This window comes from Malaclemys terrapin, chromosome 1 (genome assembly GCF_027887155.1).
Source record: "Malaclemys terrapin pileata isolate rMalTer1 chromosome 1, rMalTer1.hap1, whole genome shotgun sequence".
NCBI classification, from domain to species: domain Eukaryota; kingdom Metazoa; phylum Chordata; order Testudines; family Emydidae; genus Malaclemys; species Malaclemys terrapin.
The window spans coordinates 109,052,547-109,071,939 of NC_071505.1; the positions used below are offsets into that span (position 1 = coordinate 109,052,547).

General features: G+C 44.4%; 1 protein-coding gene across 3 annotated transcripts in view; it reads right to left on the reverse strand.

The window, feature by feature from the left end:
• Positions 1–312: 312 nt before the first annotated feature.
• The window catches only part of SLC6A12 (solute carrier family 6 member 12), an 88,116-nt gene continuing 69,035 nt past the window's right edge, over positions 313–19,393 (reverse strand). For 2 of the 3 annotated variants that reach the window (XM_054034902.1, XM_054034914.1), the window contains exon 15: positions 3,658–7,113. In XM_054034902.1, coding sequence (XP_053890877.1) covers positions 6,952–7,113 — 162 coding nt within the window. In that variant the 3' untranslated portion in view covers positions 3,658–6,951. Of the gene's footprint in view, positions 401–3,657; positions 7,114–19,393 lie in introns of those variants that run through there. The other variant, XR_008445679.1, reaches the window with a different exon arrangement.

The window sequence follows — 19,393 nt, forward strand, 5'->3', positions numbered from 1 at the left end:
ATTAATCACTGATTCTGGGAGACAACAGAGACTGTGCGAGAGAGGGTTGTTTCTCCTCACCTTCCTTGTTGGTGTATAATGAAAATGCCTCAGTAGACTGTGACCCTTGCCTCTAGAGAGAGAAGGGCTATGTGGAGGGTGACAGTGAGAGCCTCCGAGGCTAGCAAAATCCATCAGGAAACGCAGGACCCACGGAGTCAAGGATGGAACTTTGTCACAATGGTTAAAAGATCATATACTCACCAATGCTTGGGAAGTCCTTGAATCAGGTTTGTAGCAGTGAAGGAATAGTCTGCTGGTTTGCAAAAGTCCCACTGGTAACTTCCAAAAGATAACGCTGCTAACTTCCTCAGTCCATAGTTCAAAACACTCCTTTCAGTTGTCAATCCAGTCCAGAGAACTGTAGCAGGAAAGAAGCAAAATGGAGATATCTCAGGTGTCTTTCATATTCTCCGCCATGTGCATGGAAATTTACCTATACCAAACAAAGCCCATAGCCCCTGTGTATGGAAAGTTCTGACAAAGAGGGAGTCTGAAGTCACATGTCCACATCAAATGCCCCAATATGTTTTGTTAAATCACAGGGGTGGCCACTGGCTCCTTGTTGTCTGAGACATCCTCAGGAATTGCTATCTGGAGAGTTGATTCTTCTCAGTGGCCCATCAAGCTTGACTAGTCCATTCACAATGGACTGGAGAGACTGGATGTAAACTACCCTGTGGGTGTCACCCCAAGAACAAACACATCTGAGATACAAATACATCACCAATAGTCAGAACGTCAGATACTGTGATGATACATGGATTTAACCAGGATAATCATACTTGACAGACTAACTTATCCATTGATACCTTATATGATGTACTTTGTACAAGATTTGTTGCAATTATATAATAATGGGATCAATAATATTATAAATGATCACCCATCTTTTATACAATGTCACAATATTCCCATGGTTATAGATGCCTATTGTGTCCTGCATAATAGCTGTGAGGCAAAAGGGGGAAAGTTGCTTCCTGTGGGGAGGCTATTGGCTGATTCTGAACAGCCAGGCACAAGGGCCATTACAAGAGCCCAACATGAAGCTGTGCAACTAAGGGAGGCTTTGAATGAGCACTTTAAGGTCATTCACAGCAATGTTCTCTCTTGGAGTGTTCTCTGGTCTGAATATTAGGGTGCTGTTAGGAACTGTCTGGTGTTTGCTGTACTTTTATAAATAGGACTGGGTATTTTAGTGATCCTATGAATTGTGTGGTGCTTGCTGTACGTTTACAAGTACTCTTTGCTTCCTCAAAGGAAATCTGCGCAACACCCTCAAAAGGCTAGCCTGGAAATTAAATTCATACCTTTGCTAGACACTTAAAACCCTGGACTCAACAGGGACACCAGTTTTATGGCTCTTTACAACAATTTGTAACACACCCCACTGCTTGCTAACCTTTAATTGCCTACTTCAAACCCCTTATGCATAACAATGTAACCCTCAATTGCCTACTTCTTTTCAAGTGGCCTCCTACAACTTGCATTACCCCTTTTACTTAACAATCTGTTCCAACTTGTATTTAGCTCAGGTACTCTAATTTCCTTCCCCAAACCTTAAGAACACCTCTATGTAGCTTGAATACTTGTACTTTCCATCAACAGATGATGGTCCAATAAAAGATATTACCTTACCTACCTTGTGTCCAATACAGACCAGGCCTGGCACACAGAAAGGAGAGGTAGCCTCAGAAGAGACCAACAAGAGCATAACTGGCACCTTCATCAAAGCATGGCAGTTAGGATTTTTGGACATTTCACTGCGAGAGCTAAAAGTTTGTGTCAGCTACTAATAAAGCGTGAGCTTGTGAACTCGACCAAACTCAATCTACTCAGTAGCTCGCTGACCCATTGCAGCCAGTGGCACGCCACGCTCTCACGTACTGCAATACGTCTTCTCTGTAGCATCTGGTGCTGGTCACTGGCAGAGACTGGCTCATGGAATAGATGGACCACTGTTCCACTCCAGCCTGCGAATTTCTCTGTTCCTAAAAGGTGGTAGCCCCCCTCCCCCCTGCATTGGATGCAACCAGGCCTTATAATGGAAACTACTGTAGTTCTGAGAATCTGCAGGAGGGGAAAGTACAGTGTCTGCGTTTCATAACCACGCTCACAGCTTCTACAACAGTGGTCACCAATGCTATCAACTCGTCGATCCTGGAGCCTCTGCAGTTGATCGTGATCTCTGACCACTAAAAGTCCAGCAGTGCAGGGAAGGGGGAACTGCGGCCAATGGGAGCTGTGGGGGTGGTGCTTGCAGGCAGGAGTAAGGCACTGATCTACATGCCCCCATCCCAGAGGCCGCAGGGGCGTGCTGGCCACTTCCAGGAGCGGTGTGGGGCCAGGGCAAGCAGGGAGCCTGCCTTAGCCACACTGCACCCCTGACCGGGAGCCACCTGAGGTAAGTGCTGCCCAGCGGGAGCCCACACCCTTCCTGCACCCCAACCCCCTACCCCAGCCCTGAGCCCCTTCCCAGACCCCGCATCCTGTACTCCCTCCTTCATCCCAAAACTCTGCCCCAGCCCGGAGCCCCCTCCTGCACACAAACTCCCTCCCAGAGCTTGCACCCCTCAGCCACTCCTGCACTCCAACCCCAGGCTCAGCCCAGAGCCCCCTCCCACACTCCAACCCCCTCAGCCCAAGCCCTGAGCCTGCACCCCCTCCCAAACCCCAACCCCTTGCCCCAGCCCAGTGAAAGTGAGTGAGGGAGACGAACGAGTGATGGAGGTGGGAGAATTGAGTGAACGGGATGGGCCCTCGGGGAAGGGGTGAGCCTCAGGGAAGGGGTGGAGTCAATCCTGAGTTGCACTTAAATTCAAAAAGTGATCTTGTGCGTAAAAAGGTTGGAGACCACTGTTCTACAGCATGTCACAAGGGAGGGTAACACTGAACAGCCCATGGCTGACTTTGCATGGGAACTGCATCCATTTCTCTGGGGGAATTCCTTTCCTTTCTACATGACTCTCCATGCTGAGGCTTGACAAAACAGAACAGACAGTTCGAAAAATAAATGTCCTCATTTGCAGAAAAGGCTCACAGGGTAGGCAATACAGAATGGTGCTGGTACTCCAAAGCAATTGAGGGTTTAGGATCTATTGGAATTTTTTTTTTTTTTTTTTTTTTTAGTGTTGCAAGAATCGGTCCTGCTGCCCCCTTCTCCCCAGGGTGAATTTCTGCTTCCTTGACAACTGGCACTATGGCAAATGAAGCATAAAATGACAGCAAAATTCAGTAGGAAACCAGTAAAAGGAATTAGTAGAAGGTCACACCTCCTTCCAGTGCCCAAAACAATGAACTGCAGTTTTCTTCATAGGCTGAGGAGAGAAGTCTCATCTATAGGTTGTGTCCTATGGCCAGTGAAGAGTGGCTAATAAAAACTAACTTAAAACTCAACCAATCAGGCATTTCACCTGATTAACCTTAACCTCTCAGATTGTCACTCAGGGGTTTCACCAACAACGGGTATTGAGCCCAGACCTAAGGACTAAAGTCAGCTCTCTACCCATCTCCATCCAGTTCTATCAGCAGGGCATCCAGCTGGGTTACTGAACAGGAGCGCAACTAGCTGGAGATTAAACTCTCCCACTCACCTACCCATTTGCACAGACAAGAACAGTCTGACGAAACACCTTTATTTTTAAGAGTATTGTTCAGTACAAAGTCTTCCAAAATATACACAAGTTATGAAAAACAAGAACAAATATTGCACATGGGGGCATATTCTGTGCATACAAGTGCTGTAAACCAACTTTTAAGGCGGGAACTTACTGCTAACAAACACCCCTCCCCCCCAAACTCCGAAATTAGGGCCCTTTCTCCAGCACTTCTGGAGTAACTGGATGGAAATGAGGCGTAGCCAGCCTCCTGACAGGTGGATCCCTACCAAACAGCCTGCTCTGTCACTGGGTTCCTCACTTCCTATGGTCCCCTCTGACAGCAGAGCCTGGTATTTGTGCTGATGGACCCAGAACTCCCTACATTCAGCAAAGGACAAGTCAAATGTATAGCAATGCCCACTTCTCCCTCTGCTTCCCCTGCCAATGGATTCTTGCCTTCTGCTGCAGAATACTCTGTTAGCTGGATCCTAGGACTTACAGGCTCCACCTTTACAGTAGGAAGAAAGGGGTGTTAACTCTAGTTAGCTAACAGCTGATAACTAACACACGGGAATAGCCTAGTGAACGCAAGCCAGTTGGCAGTTTTCACACGAGCCAGCAGGTCTAGGTAAAGGCTATGGGGAAGGTTAGCTTTTAACTTAACCTGCTAGCTCATGGGAATACCACAGACTTCTTGTCCACACTAGGATTTTACCTTGACTTAGTTCACTCAAGTTAAGAACACACCTTTTTCTCGTGGTGAAGACAAGATCCCAGATGTAACCTCATAACAGATCTCCCATGAACAGATGAGTGTGCAAGGATGCTGGCTGAGGAAAGTTTTTCCAATCCTATAAAAGCCCATCTCCTTTTCTGATTCAGTACTAATGCAGGGGGTGGGGCAGAGGAATTGGGGTGTTAACTCCTTCCAGCACTGCCACAAAGTACATCTGGTCACACACACACACACACACACACACACAAAACCTACAACACTTTTGAAAATTTCACTAAAATTTTAGTTTAGAAGTTGGGCGTGTTTGTGGAGTTGGTTTGGTTTTTAGAAGAACTGTTTTGGTTTGGTGTGGTTTGTTTATTTATTTATTTCATAGAAATGTTGGTGAATTTCTTTAAGCAAAAGTTTGTGGAGTTTGGCTTCGCAGTTTCTCTCTTTTAACCCCCTTTTTCACCTCCTTTCCTCCCTCTTTTCCATTTTCCCAATGGAAAGGAAGGAGGGGAAAAGAAACAAAGGGTGAAAAAGGAAGAAAAGGAAAAATTGAACACTTTTTGGTTTTAATTAAAAAAATTAAAAATTTATTTAAACACAAAAGAGATCATTTTCACGATTTTCATTTCACCCTCTGACTTCTTAAACTGGAACTGCCCGAACGTGAAAGTGGCGAACCAAGGTCTGCCTACTGGTGAGTAGAGGAGAATCATTTCCTTGTTGGTGATATTTCTGTTAATACAACTCCACACACTTAAGCCAACAAGTCTCAGATCAGAATCTGACCCTTGGTCTCTGTGCAAAGATGATCATTTATCCAGTGTTTCCACAGCCTCCTCACCATCAGATCTGAGCACCTCACACACATGAATGAATGTATCCTCCCAACATATCAGGGAGGTTGTAAGTATTATTATCCCTCGTATTTTACAAAATGAAGCACAGAGACTTTAAGTGACTTGCCCCGGGACACAGAAGGAATCTGTGTCACAGCCTGGAAGTGAACTCCAATAGCCTGAGTCTCACTCCAGTGCCTGAGCCACAAAACCAACCTTCTCCTTCTGCCACTTGAATTACTGGAGAGAGATTAAAATACACACTCCCCCTCTAATACTGTACCATACTTTTTCAAGAAAAACCGCTGAAGCCTAAAACTTGGAATTAAAAAACAAAACAAAATTGGCCTAGGCATAATCCTGCGAGCACTTGTGCTCCACTTGCTGGGGGGCGGGGGAGGGAAGAGGTGGTAGTGAAATAACAATAGAGCAGTTATAAGCAATTGAAAAGTTTACTTCTGAGCATGCTCAGTGGGCATCTGCTCAAATTTTAGCAGTCTTATTGCACATTTGCAATTTTTCAGTTTTCCAGGCTGGCCACAGCTGCTGCACTCAGACTGTTGCTAGGGCAAGCTGTACGAGGAACATTGTGTGAGGCAACATTTGTCTTATTGAAACTCATATAGCAACCCTCCAAGTAAAAGCCACATCAGTATTAACACAAGGGAAGGAGAAAATAATGAACACAGGAAACAATTGATCTCATATTTTCAGGCCATTCCACAACTTTCCTGCTATCTGCACTTGGACATTTACACCAGGACAAAGTGGTGTAAAAAGCTCCCATTCTGATGTGGTATCACTTGCCCTGGTATAAATGACGCCACAAAGTGCAGTGTAGCAGGGAAACAGGCCTATCGACGTCTCTATTAATTCTTCTAGACAGCTGCAGGCAATGCAGCTAAGCTTTCTCGTGTGTAATTCCTGGAGCCCCTTTTGCCCCTATGTGCTATGTTTACTCTCGACTAGTATTGTGGGACCTCCCCTGCACTCCAGGCTCTCCCCGAAAGAATCGCCAGCTCTCTGCTAGCCTCATCCTCTTTAGCATGAATTTCACTGGCCCATGTTGATTTGAATTAGTGCAAGTAACCCAGATATCCTTCAGCCTGTTCCATCCTGAGTCTGTCTTGTGGTCTCTCCCTTTCCTCATTAACTAGGATTATGTTAAGTATCCTGTCACTCACCCTTTGAGTGACAGCTGAAGCCAAACAGCTACTCAGCACTGCAGCGTCTTTAGTGTGTGATTGGCTCTCTCTCCCTGGTATGTAGGTGACCTACCTGTGCACTTTCCTTTGTCAGCCTCCTGCTTTTTATGTACTTATAAACCATTTAACTTGTTCCTTTTGCTCACACCCCCTCATTTTGTGCCTTTGCCTTCCTGACTTTACTTCTGAACCTCTCTACTCTTTGCAATTTCCTTTCCCCATTATTTTATATCTACTGTTCCTTCTTTCAGTGTCAGGGCTCTAAAGCGCCTCTGGTGAAGTCACATTGCTCTTTCCCAGGTGCAGAAGGAGAGAGCTGTCCCAGTGGTGTCAAAAGAACTGCTGTCCCAAGTCTGCATAGTTAACTACCTGATAAACTTGGGGAGGGAGAAGGATGTCCCAGAGTCACTGACTAGGATGGCTCTGCCTCAGGTGCGCAGAGGAGAAATGAAAAGTGCATGGTCCCAGATGTGAAGAGAAGCCACCTCAGGAACAAGAGGGGGAATCACTCCAGAATGCAAAGGTGAAATCCTTTCCCATATGCTTTACAAGTGAGTTTCCTTCTCTGTGGTTATGAGCACTTCCTTGGCTGATGGGGATGAGATCCTGTATTCTGCTTTGGAGCTCTCCAATGGTTCAGACACGCTAGCCCGGTGCTTCTTTGGCTGAGGCAAGTCCTCCGCTGGGGAAGTGAGTTGCGTTAGCCTCTGCAGAGAGACAGGCAGACAGAGGGAATCTCTGTTAATTAAACTGGTAAACAAACTGACACCCAATAGCAATCCACAGTAATTGCTGTGGGCAAAGGCATTTCAGAGAGCTAATCCTCTCCACTTTCCATTCCTCTCTCTCTCTCTCTCTCTCACTCACACACACACACACACACACACACACACACACACACACACACACACACACACACACACACACTCACTCACTCACTTTACTTTTCTGATCTTTAGCCAGTTCTCATCCATGATTATTCAACCTCCAGGCTTACAATGTTGCTATTTGTTTACATTTTGGGACACATGTATCACAAGGCGCACTAGAGGTGTATTTATAGGAGGAGGGATGGTTTTCTGTTTAAGGCACAGGAGTGGGAATCAGTACACAGGGTTCTATTCCTGGTTCTGACTCACATCTCCAGTGGCCTCAGACAAGCCCCTTGTGACTTAATTTTTCTGTGGTGCTGAGTAGTCACAACTTCTGCTGTTGAGATATTGATAGTTGTATATATATATAGATGGTTTTGTGATTTCATAGCTATATATAAGTAGCAAATCAAAGGTGCCAGCCTAAGATTATAACTGTGATCTCCCATGGCTGAAGAATGCGTAGCATTGAGATAACCGGATGACCCCCGGAAGGCAAGCCGAAATCCACCCAAGTGCCCCCTCCCCCCCGGATGGAGGGCTAAAGACTCCAAAGAACAAGATAACACTCAGACACTCAGCCATCAGGGAGGTGCCACCTGCTGATTGATAATCACTGCAAACAAACCTCAGCATGATGAAGCAATTCCCATAGACTTGTATAAGGACAACATCCTATAACAGACTCTAAAGACTGAAAACTTTGAATCTGGTTCTGCAACCACCCTCCAGGAGCATCGGATGCGCATCTGACGCGCATCTGACAAGGACTCGGCTCCATCCTCGTGTGCAGGCTACCTGGCCAGTACTCTGCCACGAGCAACCTCTAGGCTCGTAACTATAACAACTCTGCAGAACTTGTATGAATGAGTGTGTGAATGAATAAGGAATGGTAGTGAAATAATATTGAATTGCATATCCTGATTTCTCGCTCTCTCTCTCTGTATTTACAATAAACCTGGCGTTTTGCCTCATCGCTCTTAGAAGATCCTGTTGGTATTATTTTATGAGTGTAACACCGCTGACTTCAGTGGGAGTTGTGGCTCCTCTGAACTCATCCGATTCGAAGGGCTGATAATAAAGAAGTGATGCTCAGTTACAGATCCAGTTCACGTCAATAGAATAATCAGCATCTTCAGTTCTTTGTACCCGTGTCATCAACTGTAATACAGGGTTACTAATACTGCCCTTCTTACGGGGGTCCTGGGAGGCTTTCATTAGAGGCTGTGCCATGCTTTGCGATCATTGGATGGAAAACGCTAGGTAATATTATTATCCCACTGCACACACCTACCCACAGAGCAGTGCCATAGAGAGAGATGCTTTTAGCTATAGATTTCCCCCCCTGCATGTTTCTAGCATTCGTCTCACACCCTATATCCCCCTGAGACCCTGCACTCCCTGGGACTACCACAAAGAAGTGTTTCTCAGTGGTTTTCAGACTCACTGAGCATCAAAACACTTCTCTAACAGACATTTATATTCATAGCTACATGTGTCTTTCTACTCCGACTGTCTGGCTCAGCACACATCACTCATCTGATCACATGCTTACAGACCTTATCACAAACAGGGCTAAGTAATTAACTCATTTATATAACTAATTTTGACACACTCTTTCTGTTTGTGAATTGCCTGCCAACAGATTGTTATTTTCTCTAATTTATTCAAAAATATTCATCCAGTAATTTCTGGTATAGTTCTTGGGCTGTAGCTTGTTTGTGATTCCATGTTTGGAATTTGAGCTGTTTTTAGCTGGTCACATAAGGTAACAATGTTTGTGTTTCCTGATTGGCCCAGTGGAACTCTGGGAGTCAGCTTGCTGGTGTGAATAGTCACAATTACCAATTAGAAATGTGCTTTCCATGAATATACTGCAATAGTCACTTGAAATACAGTATGCTGGTCCTTCGAGCTTTGCTGCCAGTACATGCATTGCTTAAAATATTCATAGGCAGTGAATGAAAGAGGGGCACGAGCACAGTCGGGGAGACGCCGTTTCAAAATCAGAACAAATATTCATTGAGGATTTTTCTTTTTGGGGGGGCGGGGAGAAAGGGGGAGAAGGAGGTGGGCAGATCCCTTCCTGCATTTCTAATCCATGTCCCCAGAAGCTTCTTTATAAAGAGGCAGTTAAAAAGTCCATGGAAGTTATATCTGACATTATATAAAGTGAGAGGTAAACAAAAAATATCTCTTATCTGTAACTTGACTAAATCAGTCACTTGAGCACACTTATAAATTAGCACTAACACATCATAATAAAATATTTGGCACCTACAGGAACTTTTTGGCTGTAGATCTCCAAATGCTTACCAAAGGTAGATAAGTATCATTCCCATATTACAGCTGGGAAAGTTAAGTCACAAAGGCCCCCATCTACCTTTAATATCAGACAGTTTAACATCTTTTAGCTGTGTACGCTGGTTGTGTTGTAGACTAGGTAGCTGAAGTCTTGTCTACACACAAGTTTTACCACTTTACTTCTATCGGTCTCATTAATGCAATAACCACCCCTCCAGTGTGAGGACAGCTATAGTTTCCCCAGGGACTGCACCTTGATGTGGTGCGTATGCTTGTGTGCTCCAGGTACCCTGAAAGCTATGTTGGCAGGTGTAGAACTCCTGGTAGGGTCACCCAAGACAGAAAGGTCAAAGGGTAGGAGCCAAACTAAAGGCAGTCCACGGGTCTTACAAAAATGCTCTCTGTTACAGAAACATCCCGGAGACAAGTTGAATCTGTCACAGATTTGCAAATACAAATAACAACTGTGCATAACCATGATGTGCTGGATGTAAGACAAGATAGGACTGATCAACCAGCAAATCCGGCTGACATTCTGATGCTGGAGAATAAAATACACAGGAAGTTTTTAATGTGAAATGGGGTATCTTCACAGCTAAAAGTAAGTCAAGAATTGGGAGTTGGAATGTTAGATCCCCTGCCCAGCTGATCCCCTTTCCCACAGTTGGCTGGGGTTGGGTAAGAAGCAGATGTGGCAGCAGGTTTTTTGGCTCCATAGAGTCTGTTTGAGCGCCATGACCTTGGACTGGAGCCAGCATCTTATCTTCAGGCTGAGCTGAGAGCTGAGGCGTTGTGTTAACCCGTTCTCTTCTTCCTTCCTCCCCCTTTGGCCTCTCGCAACCTGCAAAGGAATCTTCCACTCCACACTCTCACCTTTAACCCTTCCCAAAATGCCTTGCAATGCTTGCAACAGCATTAGCAACATACAATGCTGATCTGCCTCCGCAGGGGACCCCTTCAGGGAGGGGGCCACTGGGTTGTGACAAGAGCACAGGTAGACTGACACAAGTTATCAGAGAAATGAAAATCCTTGTCCTAAGTATACTTGGACTGACTGAGATGAGGTGGACTGGACCCATCTAATTATCATTGGAAGGCATGGTTGAAGAGAAGATGATAAACATTGGGAAGCTTAAGTTTAGTAAGGAAGCTACTACAGCACTGAAGGAATGGGTACCTGCACAATCAAGAATACTGACCGCTCGCTTTATAACAAACCAAGCAAAAGTCACACTTGTTCAGTGTTATGCACCTAATGAATGATTGCAATGAACAAGGCAAAGATTGGTTCTATGAAAGGTTGCAGAGCGTCCTTGGCAAGATCAATAAATATGATATTGTTATCTCTATGGGAGATCTAAATACACATGTTGGCGATGATAATACTGGATCTGAGCACATTATGGGCAGAAATGGTATATGAGAACAGACTGACAATGGAAAATGTTTTTATAATTCTGTGTCCGATGCAATCTATGCATTTTCACACAAGGAAAGACAAACTGACGTGGAGATGAAATGGTGGCTTCACCCAGAAACAGCTTGATCATGTTGCCTTTAGTAGGTGCTAGAGAAGATCACAGTTGAACACCAGGCTGTATAGTAGTGCTAGTATTAAAAGTGATCATCATCTTCTTATTGGGACAATCAAAATAAAACCAAAAAAAATAACAACACTCAAGGCAGAAGGTATGTGTGATACTAGAAAGTTAGTAGATCCAACAGTGAAGGCACATTTCAAGATGCAATTTAGCAATAGATTTGAAGAGTTAAAGACACAGAGGGATGACAGAAAAACAATGGGAGTTTTTCAAAGAAGCAAGTGAAGATGCATCCAGGACTACCATGTGGGATGAGACTATCTAAGAAAGAAGAATGGCTCCAACCAAATACATGGAAGCTAGTTGAATAGAGGAAAGAATTAAAGAAGAGAAAGCAACAAGAATTAAAGAAGAGACAGCAGTAAAAGAACTATTCTGCAACAAGAATATGCAGACAGAGACAAGGAAGTTAAAAGATTAGCCAGAAGAGATCATAGAGAATGGATGAACAATAAAGCAAGAGACACTGCGGAGGCACATAGGAGAGAGGATTCTACGAAGTTTTCTCTAGTATCTAAACAACTGACATCACAATGCTCTAACCTTTGTAGAATTGTGTAGAAAAGCTCAAGACTGTACGATTTCAACCACAAAGGATGGACAGAGTGCCTGTTGGATGGTACATTTCCAGGCTGTTCTAAACCAGCCAGAACCATTAACACATACTGAGAAATGTGAAGACATAGCGGTCTTATCTATATCACTAGAAGTAATTGCCTTGGAGGAAGGAATTAAGAGTACATCTATACTTACCTCCGGGTTTGGCCGTAAGCAATCGATCTTCTGGGATCGATTTATCGCGTCTTGTCTAGACGCGATAATTCAATCCCGGAAGTGCTCGCCGTCGACACCAGTACTCCTGCTCCGCGAGAGGAGTACGTGGAGTCGACGGGGGAGCTTGCCTGCCGCGTGTGGACCCGTGGTAAGTACCTTGTAGTTTGAACTAAGGTACTTCGACTTCTGCTACGTTATTCACGTGGCTGAAGTTGCGTATCTTAGTTCGAACTGGGGGGTTAGTGTGGACCAGCCCTAAGGCTATAAACCAGCTGAAGAGAGTTAAAGCACCAGGCTAGGATAAAACAAATGCTGAAATGTTAAATGCTGGGGAGGAAGAGTTGGTCAATTACATGTGCAGGCAGTTGAAGAGTGGTCTGGAGAAGGGACACCCGTCCAAAGATTGGAGAAGAGGTGTTATCTTCAAAATCCCTGAAAAGGTAGAACAACTTATTTGTGATAAGTAGAGAAGGGTGATACTCCTAGCTGTACCTGGGAAAGTGTTTTGTATTATCATTTTGAATGGGATGAAAACTGCTATTGATAGAGTACTCAGGGAAGAACAGGCTGGATTTCAATCTGGTAGGTCATATTCGGAACAGATTTTCACCTTGACAAGACTCATTGAGAAAGTTGCATCACGTGGGTCAGCAGACTGAGGACTCAGTGATTCATAGATGCCAAGGGCAGAAGGGACAATTGTAATCATCTAGTCTGACTTCTTACCTGTATAACACAGGCCATAGAACTTACATTTTAGAAAAACATCCAACCTGGAATTAAAAATGGTCAATGATGGAGAATCCACCAGGACCTTTGTGGTCAGACAGAGACTGATAAGGTGGTTTGGCCATACCATCAGGTTACCCGTAGCAGAAGCACAAGGTATGTCTTAAATTGGATTCTTCCTGGGGGAGGAAAAGAAGGCATGAAGGACAATGAATGACTTATTGCAGGATGACTGAAAATGATGTTGCCATCATGGAGACTAGATATTATTGAGTCAAACATCTTGCTCTGGACAGACAGCAGTGGGGAAAATGGGTTGCTTCATGAGCCACTAGGCTCAGGAGATTCCACAGCTGAAAGCTAAGAACAGTTCCACTAGTATAAAAGTGCTTATACCAGTCTAGCTTATTCCAGGGTGGGAAGGGGATTAAGGTATACCCACAAAAGGCACCTTTATACCAATATAACTGCATCCACATTAAGGGTTGTACCAGTATAACCGTTCCAGTTAGTCAATACTAGAAGGCACGTCTCCTGACTCCCAGTGCTGTTTCCAATCCAGGAGGCTGCATTCCTTGACTGTCTTCTCTGCCTTCCTCCCTTTCCCATTTGCTCAAGGCTTTTCTCCCCTTCTCCTCTGAATGGGGCTTTGCCTTGTAACTCATTAGGCACCTGAGGTTGGCACTAATCAGCACTGCCACACAGCCAGTCACTTCTAATTAAGTTAGAGTTCCTAGCCAGGAAATAAGAGCCTCGTGGACACAGATTCACCTTCCCTGAAGTGACAGAGCTGGAAAGGACATTGTGAGCCCAGTTTTCCCCCTGATGCAATAGTACTGCAGGGTTCTCCTCTCCACTCATCTCATGTAGCGAAATTTGAATAACTCCCCCCAGCTCCCCAGAGTTACATTCCATCCTCCCCAATTCATTTACATTTCCATCAGCCTGAGCTGTCATTCAAACAGAGACAAACAGGGGGAGAGCTGCAGTGGCACAGGAGCCAGCAAACAGAGCTGTAAACAGGGGAATTTGAGTGGGAGTTTGCAGGGGGAGTTTGGGGCAAGACTAAGAGAGGCAGGCAGAGGATCAGACAGGCTAGCGAAAGGAGTGTGCAGTGTTCTAGCAGTGTTTTGGTGCTTGTTGGGGGTTTCTTTTGCTGTAGGTGGTGATGTTTTGGTTTGGTTTGTGTTTCGGAGGTTTACAGGATTTAGGTGAGAAAGCTATGACAGAAAGAGAGGCAGCAGTGGAGGTGACCCAAGCAATGGAAGACACAATGAAGATGACCGGATGTGGAAACTGAGGCATGTACATGATCCTGGAGGGGGTACCTGATAAGAGTTTCATTTGCATGAAGTGCCGCCTGATAGAGCTGATGGAAGAAAAGATCTGAGGATTGGAGATGCAGGTGGAAACTCCGGTTGAGTTTAGAAGGGGGGGTCGAGCGGATGATGGAGGAAAGACATGAGGAGTCTGAATGGAAAAGCTCAGACTTGCAGATGGAAACAGGACCAAAGAACTCTGAGGGGAGACTGCTGGGTGAGGAAAGTGGACAGTGGAAGCATGTGACTAAGAGAACCAGGCAAAGGAAAAGACGGGCTAGTGAAGGAGAAATAGAGCTCAGGAACAAGTTTGCGGAGTTGCAAAATGATGAAGAAGGGGCACAGCAGGTGGCCGCTGAAGGTGAGAAGGCAAGGAAGAAGAGAAGAGCAGCTAGTCCTATAAGAATAAGGAAAGAGTTAATGGAGATAACAACACCTAACATGAGCCCTAGGAAGATACAGGATGGGTTGCGGAGGATTGCAATGGTGAATAGGAATCGAGAGGACTTGCAGCCAGAAGGAACAGGGGATAGACTGGAGAATCGCACCGTCACCAGGAAAGGCAGGTCTACGTGATTGGAGACTCCTTACTGAGAAGAATAGACAGCCTGTAACCAGAGCTGACCTAGAGAACAGAAGGGTGTGCTGTCTGCCGGGTGCTAAGATACGGGATGTGGACCTCAGGCTGAAGAGGATCCTAACGGGAGCGGGAAAGAATCCGCTGATTGTCCTTCATGTGGGAACAAATGATACAGCTAGATTCTCACTGGAACGTATCAAGGGAGACTATGCCAGGCTGGGGAAGATGCTTAAGGAAATCGAGGCTCGGGTGATCTTCAGTGGGATTCTGCCTGTTCCTAGAGAAGGGCAACAAAGGTGTGACAAAATTATGATGATCAACAGATGGCTCAGGCCGTGGTGCTATAAGGAGGGCTTTGGGATGTATGGCCACTGGGAGGCATTCATGGACAGGACTGTTCTCTCGGGATGGACTTCACCTGAGTAGGGAGGGAAATAGACTTCTAGGATGGAGGCTGGCACAACTGATTAAGAGAGCTTTAAACTAGGAACTGGGAGGAGATGTCCAGGTAATCTCCACGCCGGATTTTAACATTGAGAGGGAAGAAAATGAAGAAAGAAAAGGATACAGCCATGGGTAGGAGAATGGACATACGGAGGAAGGGTAGTGTAGATACCATTCTAATAGGTGTTACTGGTGGTAGAATGTGTGGGCCTAATCGGGTAAAGAATGTGAGCGAAGCCAAACATCAAGAATTAAAAAAACAACAAGGAGTCTGGTGGCACCTTAAAGACTAACGGATTTATTTGGGCATAAGCTTTCGTGAGTAAAAACCTCACTTCTTCGGATGCATAGAGTGAAAGCTACAGATGCAGGCATTATATACAGACACATGGAAAACAGGGAGTTACTTCACAAGTCTGAAGTAACTCCCTGTTTTCCATGTGTCTGTATATAATGCCTGCATCTGTAGCTTTCACTCTATGCATCCGAAGAAGTGAGGTTTTTACTCACGAAAGCTTATGCCCAAATAAATCCGTTAGTCTTTAAGGTGCCACCAGACTCCTTGTTGTTTTTGTAGATACAGACTAACACGGCTACCCCCTGATACTTGACAATCAAGAATTAAGATGTTTGTACACCAACGCAAGGAGCCTAGGTAACAAAATGGAGGAACGAGAGTTACTGGTGCAGGAAGTGAAACCGGATATTATACGGATAACAGAAATATGGTGGAATAGTAGTCATGGCTGGAGTACAGGTATTGAAGGGTATGTGCTTTTTAGGAAAGACAGAAATAAAGGCAAAGGTGGTGGAGTATATCAGTGATGAGGTAGACTGTAAAGAAATAAGAAGGGATGGAATGGATAAGACAGAGTCTGTCTGGGCAAAAATCACATTGAGGAAGAAAGCTACTAGAGCCTCCAGAGAGAGTGCTTGGGGTGTGCTATAGACCACTGGGATCTGATTTAGATATGGATAGAGACCTTTTTAATGTTTTTAATGAAGTAAATACTAATGGGAATTGTGTGATCACAGCAGACTTTAACTTCTCAGATATAGACTGGAGGACAAGTGCTAGTAATAATAATAGGGCTCAGATTTTCCTCGATGCGATAGCTGATGGATTCCTTCACCAAGTAGTTGCTGAACCAACAAGAGGGGATGCCATTTTAAATTTGGTTTTGGTGAGTAGTGAGGACCTCATAGAAGAAATGGTTGTAGGGGACAACCTTGGTTCGAGCAATCATGAGCTAATTCAATTTAAACTAAATGGAAGGATAAACAAAAATAGATCTGTGACTAGGGTTTTTGATTTCAAAAGGGCTAACTTTAAAAAATTAAGGAAATTAGTTAGGGAAGTGGATTGGACTGAAGAACTTGGGGATCTAAAGGCAGAGGAGGCCTGGAATTACTTCAAGTCAAAGTTGCAGAAACTATCAGAACCCTGCATCCCAAGAAAGAGAAAACAATTCATAGGCAGGAGTTGTAGACCAAACTGGATGTGCAAGCATCTCAGAGAGGTGATTAAGAAAAAGCAGAAAGCCTACAAGGAGTGGAAGATGGGAGTGATCAGCAAGGAAAGCTATGTTATTGAGGTCAGAACAGGTAGGGATCAAGTGAGAAAGGCCAAAAGCCATGTAAAGTTGGACCTTGAAAAGGGAATTAAAACCAATAGTAAAAGGTTCTATAGCCATATAAATAAGAAGAAAACAAAGAAAGAAGAAGTGGGACTGCTAAACACTGAGTATGGAGTGGAGGTTAAGGATAATGGCCCAATATCTAAAAAAATACTTTGCATCAGTCTTTAATGAGGCTAATGAGGAGCTTAGGGATAACGGTAGGATGACAAATGGAAATGAGGATATGGAGGTAGATATTACCACATCCGAGGTAGAAGCCAAACTCGAACAGCTTAATAGGACTAAATCTGGGGGCCCTGATAATCTTCATCCAAGAATATTAAAGGAACTGGCATATGAAATTGAAAACCCATTAGCAAGAATTTTTAATGAATCTGTAATCTCTGGGGTTGTACCATATGACTGGAGAATTGCTAACATAGTTCCTATCTTTAAGAAAGGGGAAAAAAGTGATCCGGGCAACTACAGGCCCGTTAGTTTGACATCTGTAGTATGCAAGGTCTTATAAAAAAATTTGAAGGAGAAAGTAGTTAAGGACATTGAGGTCAATGGTAATTGGGACAAATTACAACATGGTTTTACAAAAGGTAGATCGTGCCAAACCAACCTGATCTCCTTCTTTGAGAAGGTAACAGATTTTTTAGACAAAGGAAACACAGTGGATCTAATTTACCTGGATTTCAGTAAGGCATTTGATACGGTTCCACATGGGGAATTATTAGCTAAATTGGAAAAGATGGGGATCAATATGAAAATTGAAAGGTGGATAAGGACCTGGTTAAAGGGGAGACTACAACGAGTCGTACTGAAAGGTGAACTGTCAGGCTGGAGGGAGGTTACTAGTGGAGTTCCTCAGGGATCGGTTTGGGGACCAATCTTATTTAATCTTTTTATTAGCCTAACCAAAAGAAGTCTGAGGGGAAATATGATTGCTCTCTACAAATATATCAGAGAAATAAATACCAGGGAGACAGAGGAATTATTTAAGCTCAGTACCAATGTGGACACAAGAACAAATGGATATAAACTGGCCATCAGGAAGTTTAGACTTGAAATTAGATGAAGGTTTCTAACCATCAGAGGAATGAAGTTCTGGAACAGCCTCCCAAGGGGAGTAGGGGGGGCAAAAGACATATCTGGCTTCAAGACTAAGCTTGATAAGCTTATGGAGGGGGTGGTATAATGAGATTCGTCTTTGACTATTAGCAGTAAATATGCCCAATGGCCTGTGATGGGATGTTAGATGGGGTGGGATCTGAGTTACTACAGAGAATTCTTTCCTGGGTGTCTGGCTGGTGAGTCTTGCCCACGTGCTCAGGGTTTAGCTGATCCCCATATTTGGGGTCGGGAAGGAATTTTCCTCCAGGGCAGATTGACAGAGGCCCTGGGGGGTTTTCGCCTTCCTCTGCAGCGTGGGGCACGGGTCACTTGCTGGAAGATTCTCTGCACCTTGAAGTCCAGGAATTGATGGAGTATAGCGTTGCCTCAGTCAAACTCCCTTTTCCATTGAAACTCTTTGCACAAGAGAGTGGGAGGGGTAGAGATAGATGCTGCTATGACAGCTCTGTGCCACACTGGGGGAATCCTCCACAAGCCGGATAAGTCAGCATTATGGTTGCCTTGCATCATCATAGTCGTGCATATCGGTTGCACATATAACTGTGAATCTGGCCCGCTCCAGGAAGGCCGATAAGACCCATTCTCACCACATTACAACACTCAGCTAGAGAATCAAAGGGCTGACAGGAAAAGGGATGCATTGGAAAGAACTGACAGATATGGTCAAATGCCTATAGAGGAGAGGTAGATGATAGGAGACATTTCTATTTGGTCACCTCATTGATTCACTATATTCTTTTTGAAGCACTTCCAAACAGTTCGGGCCAGATTCTCCATTTCCCTGCATCTCATGTCATCATTTTACACTAGTGCAAATTGCTCCCATTCTAACTTATGCCAACTTTACACAGATGTAACCAACGAACATGGTGCCAGGCCTCAGTGAACCACGCCCTCCTCTATGTCTATCCCTTTAAAGAAATGCTACTCACTGAATTGTCTGAATGACATTCACGATCGTGAAAACTGCTGTACTGACAGTGCCACAGGACAGCATGGGCAGCATAAGGACTATCTTCATCCCCACTGTCCCATTCATGTGTCTCAAATGTGATCCACAGTGACTACGTCTGGGAGCAGGAGGGTACTTTATTTCCCACACCGCTATTCATCCGTGGCCTCTCTTCTAAGCCTCTTAGAGGTTCAATTAGGGCCAGTTGCCAAGATGGTTTCATACTAGTACAGTAGAACCTCAGTGTTACGGACATCAAAGTTATGAACTGACTGGTCAACCACACACCTCATTTGGAACTGGAAGTATGCAACCAGGCAGAAGCAGAGACAAAAAAACCCAAAACCCAAATACAGTGCAGTTCTGTGCTAAATGTAAACTACTAAAAAAATAAAGGGAAAGCAGCATTCTTCTTCTGCACAGTAAAGTTTCAAAGCTGTATTAAGTCAATGTTCAATTCTAATCTTTTGAAAGAACAACCATAATATTTTGTTCAGAGTTAGAAATGTTTCAGAGTTACGAACAACCTCCATTCCCAAGGGTTCATAACTCTGAGGTTCTATTGTACTGGATGGAGACCATCTATTCCTTTCACACAAGCCAATGGGAAGCACTCACACAGTCTTTAGTCACTGATGACCTGGGCTGGATTT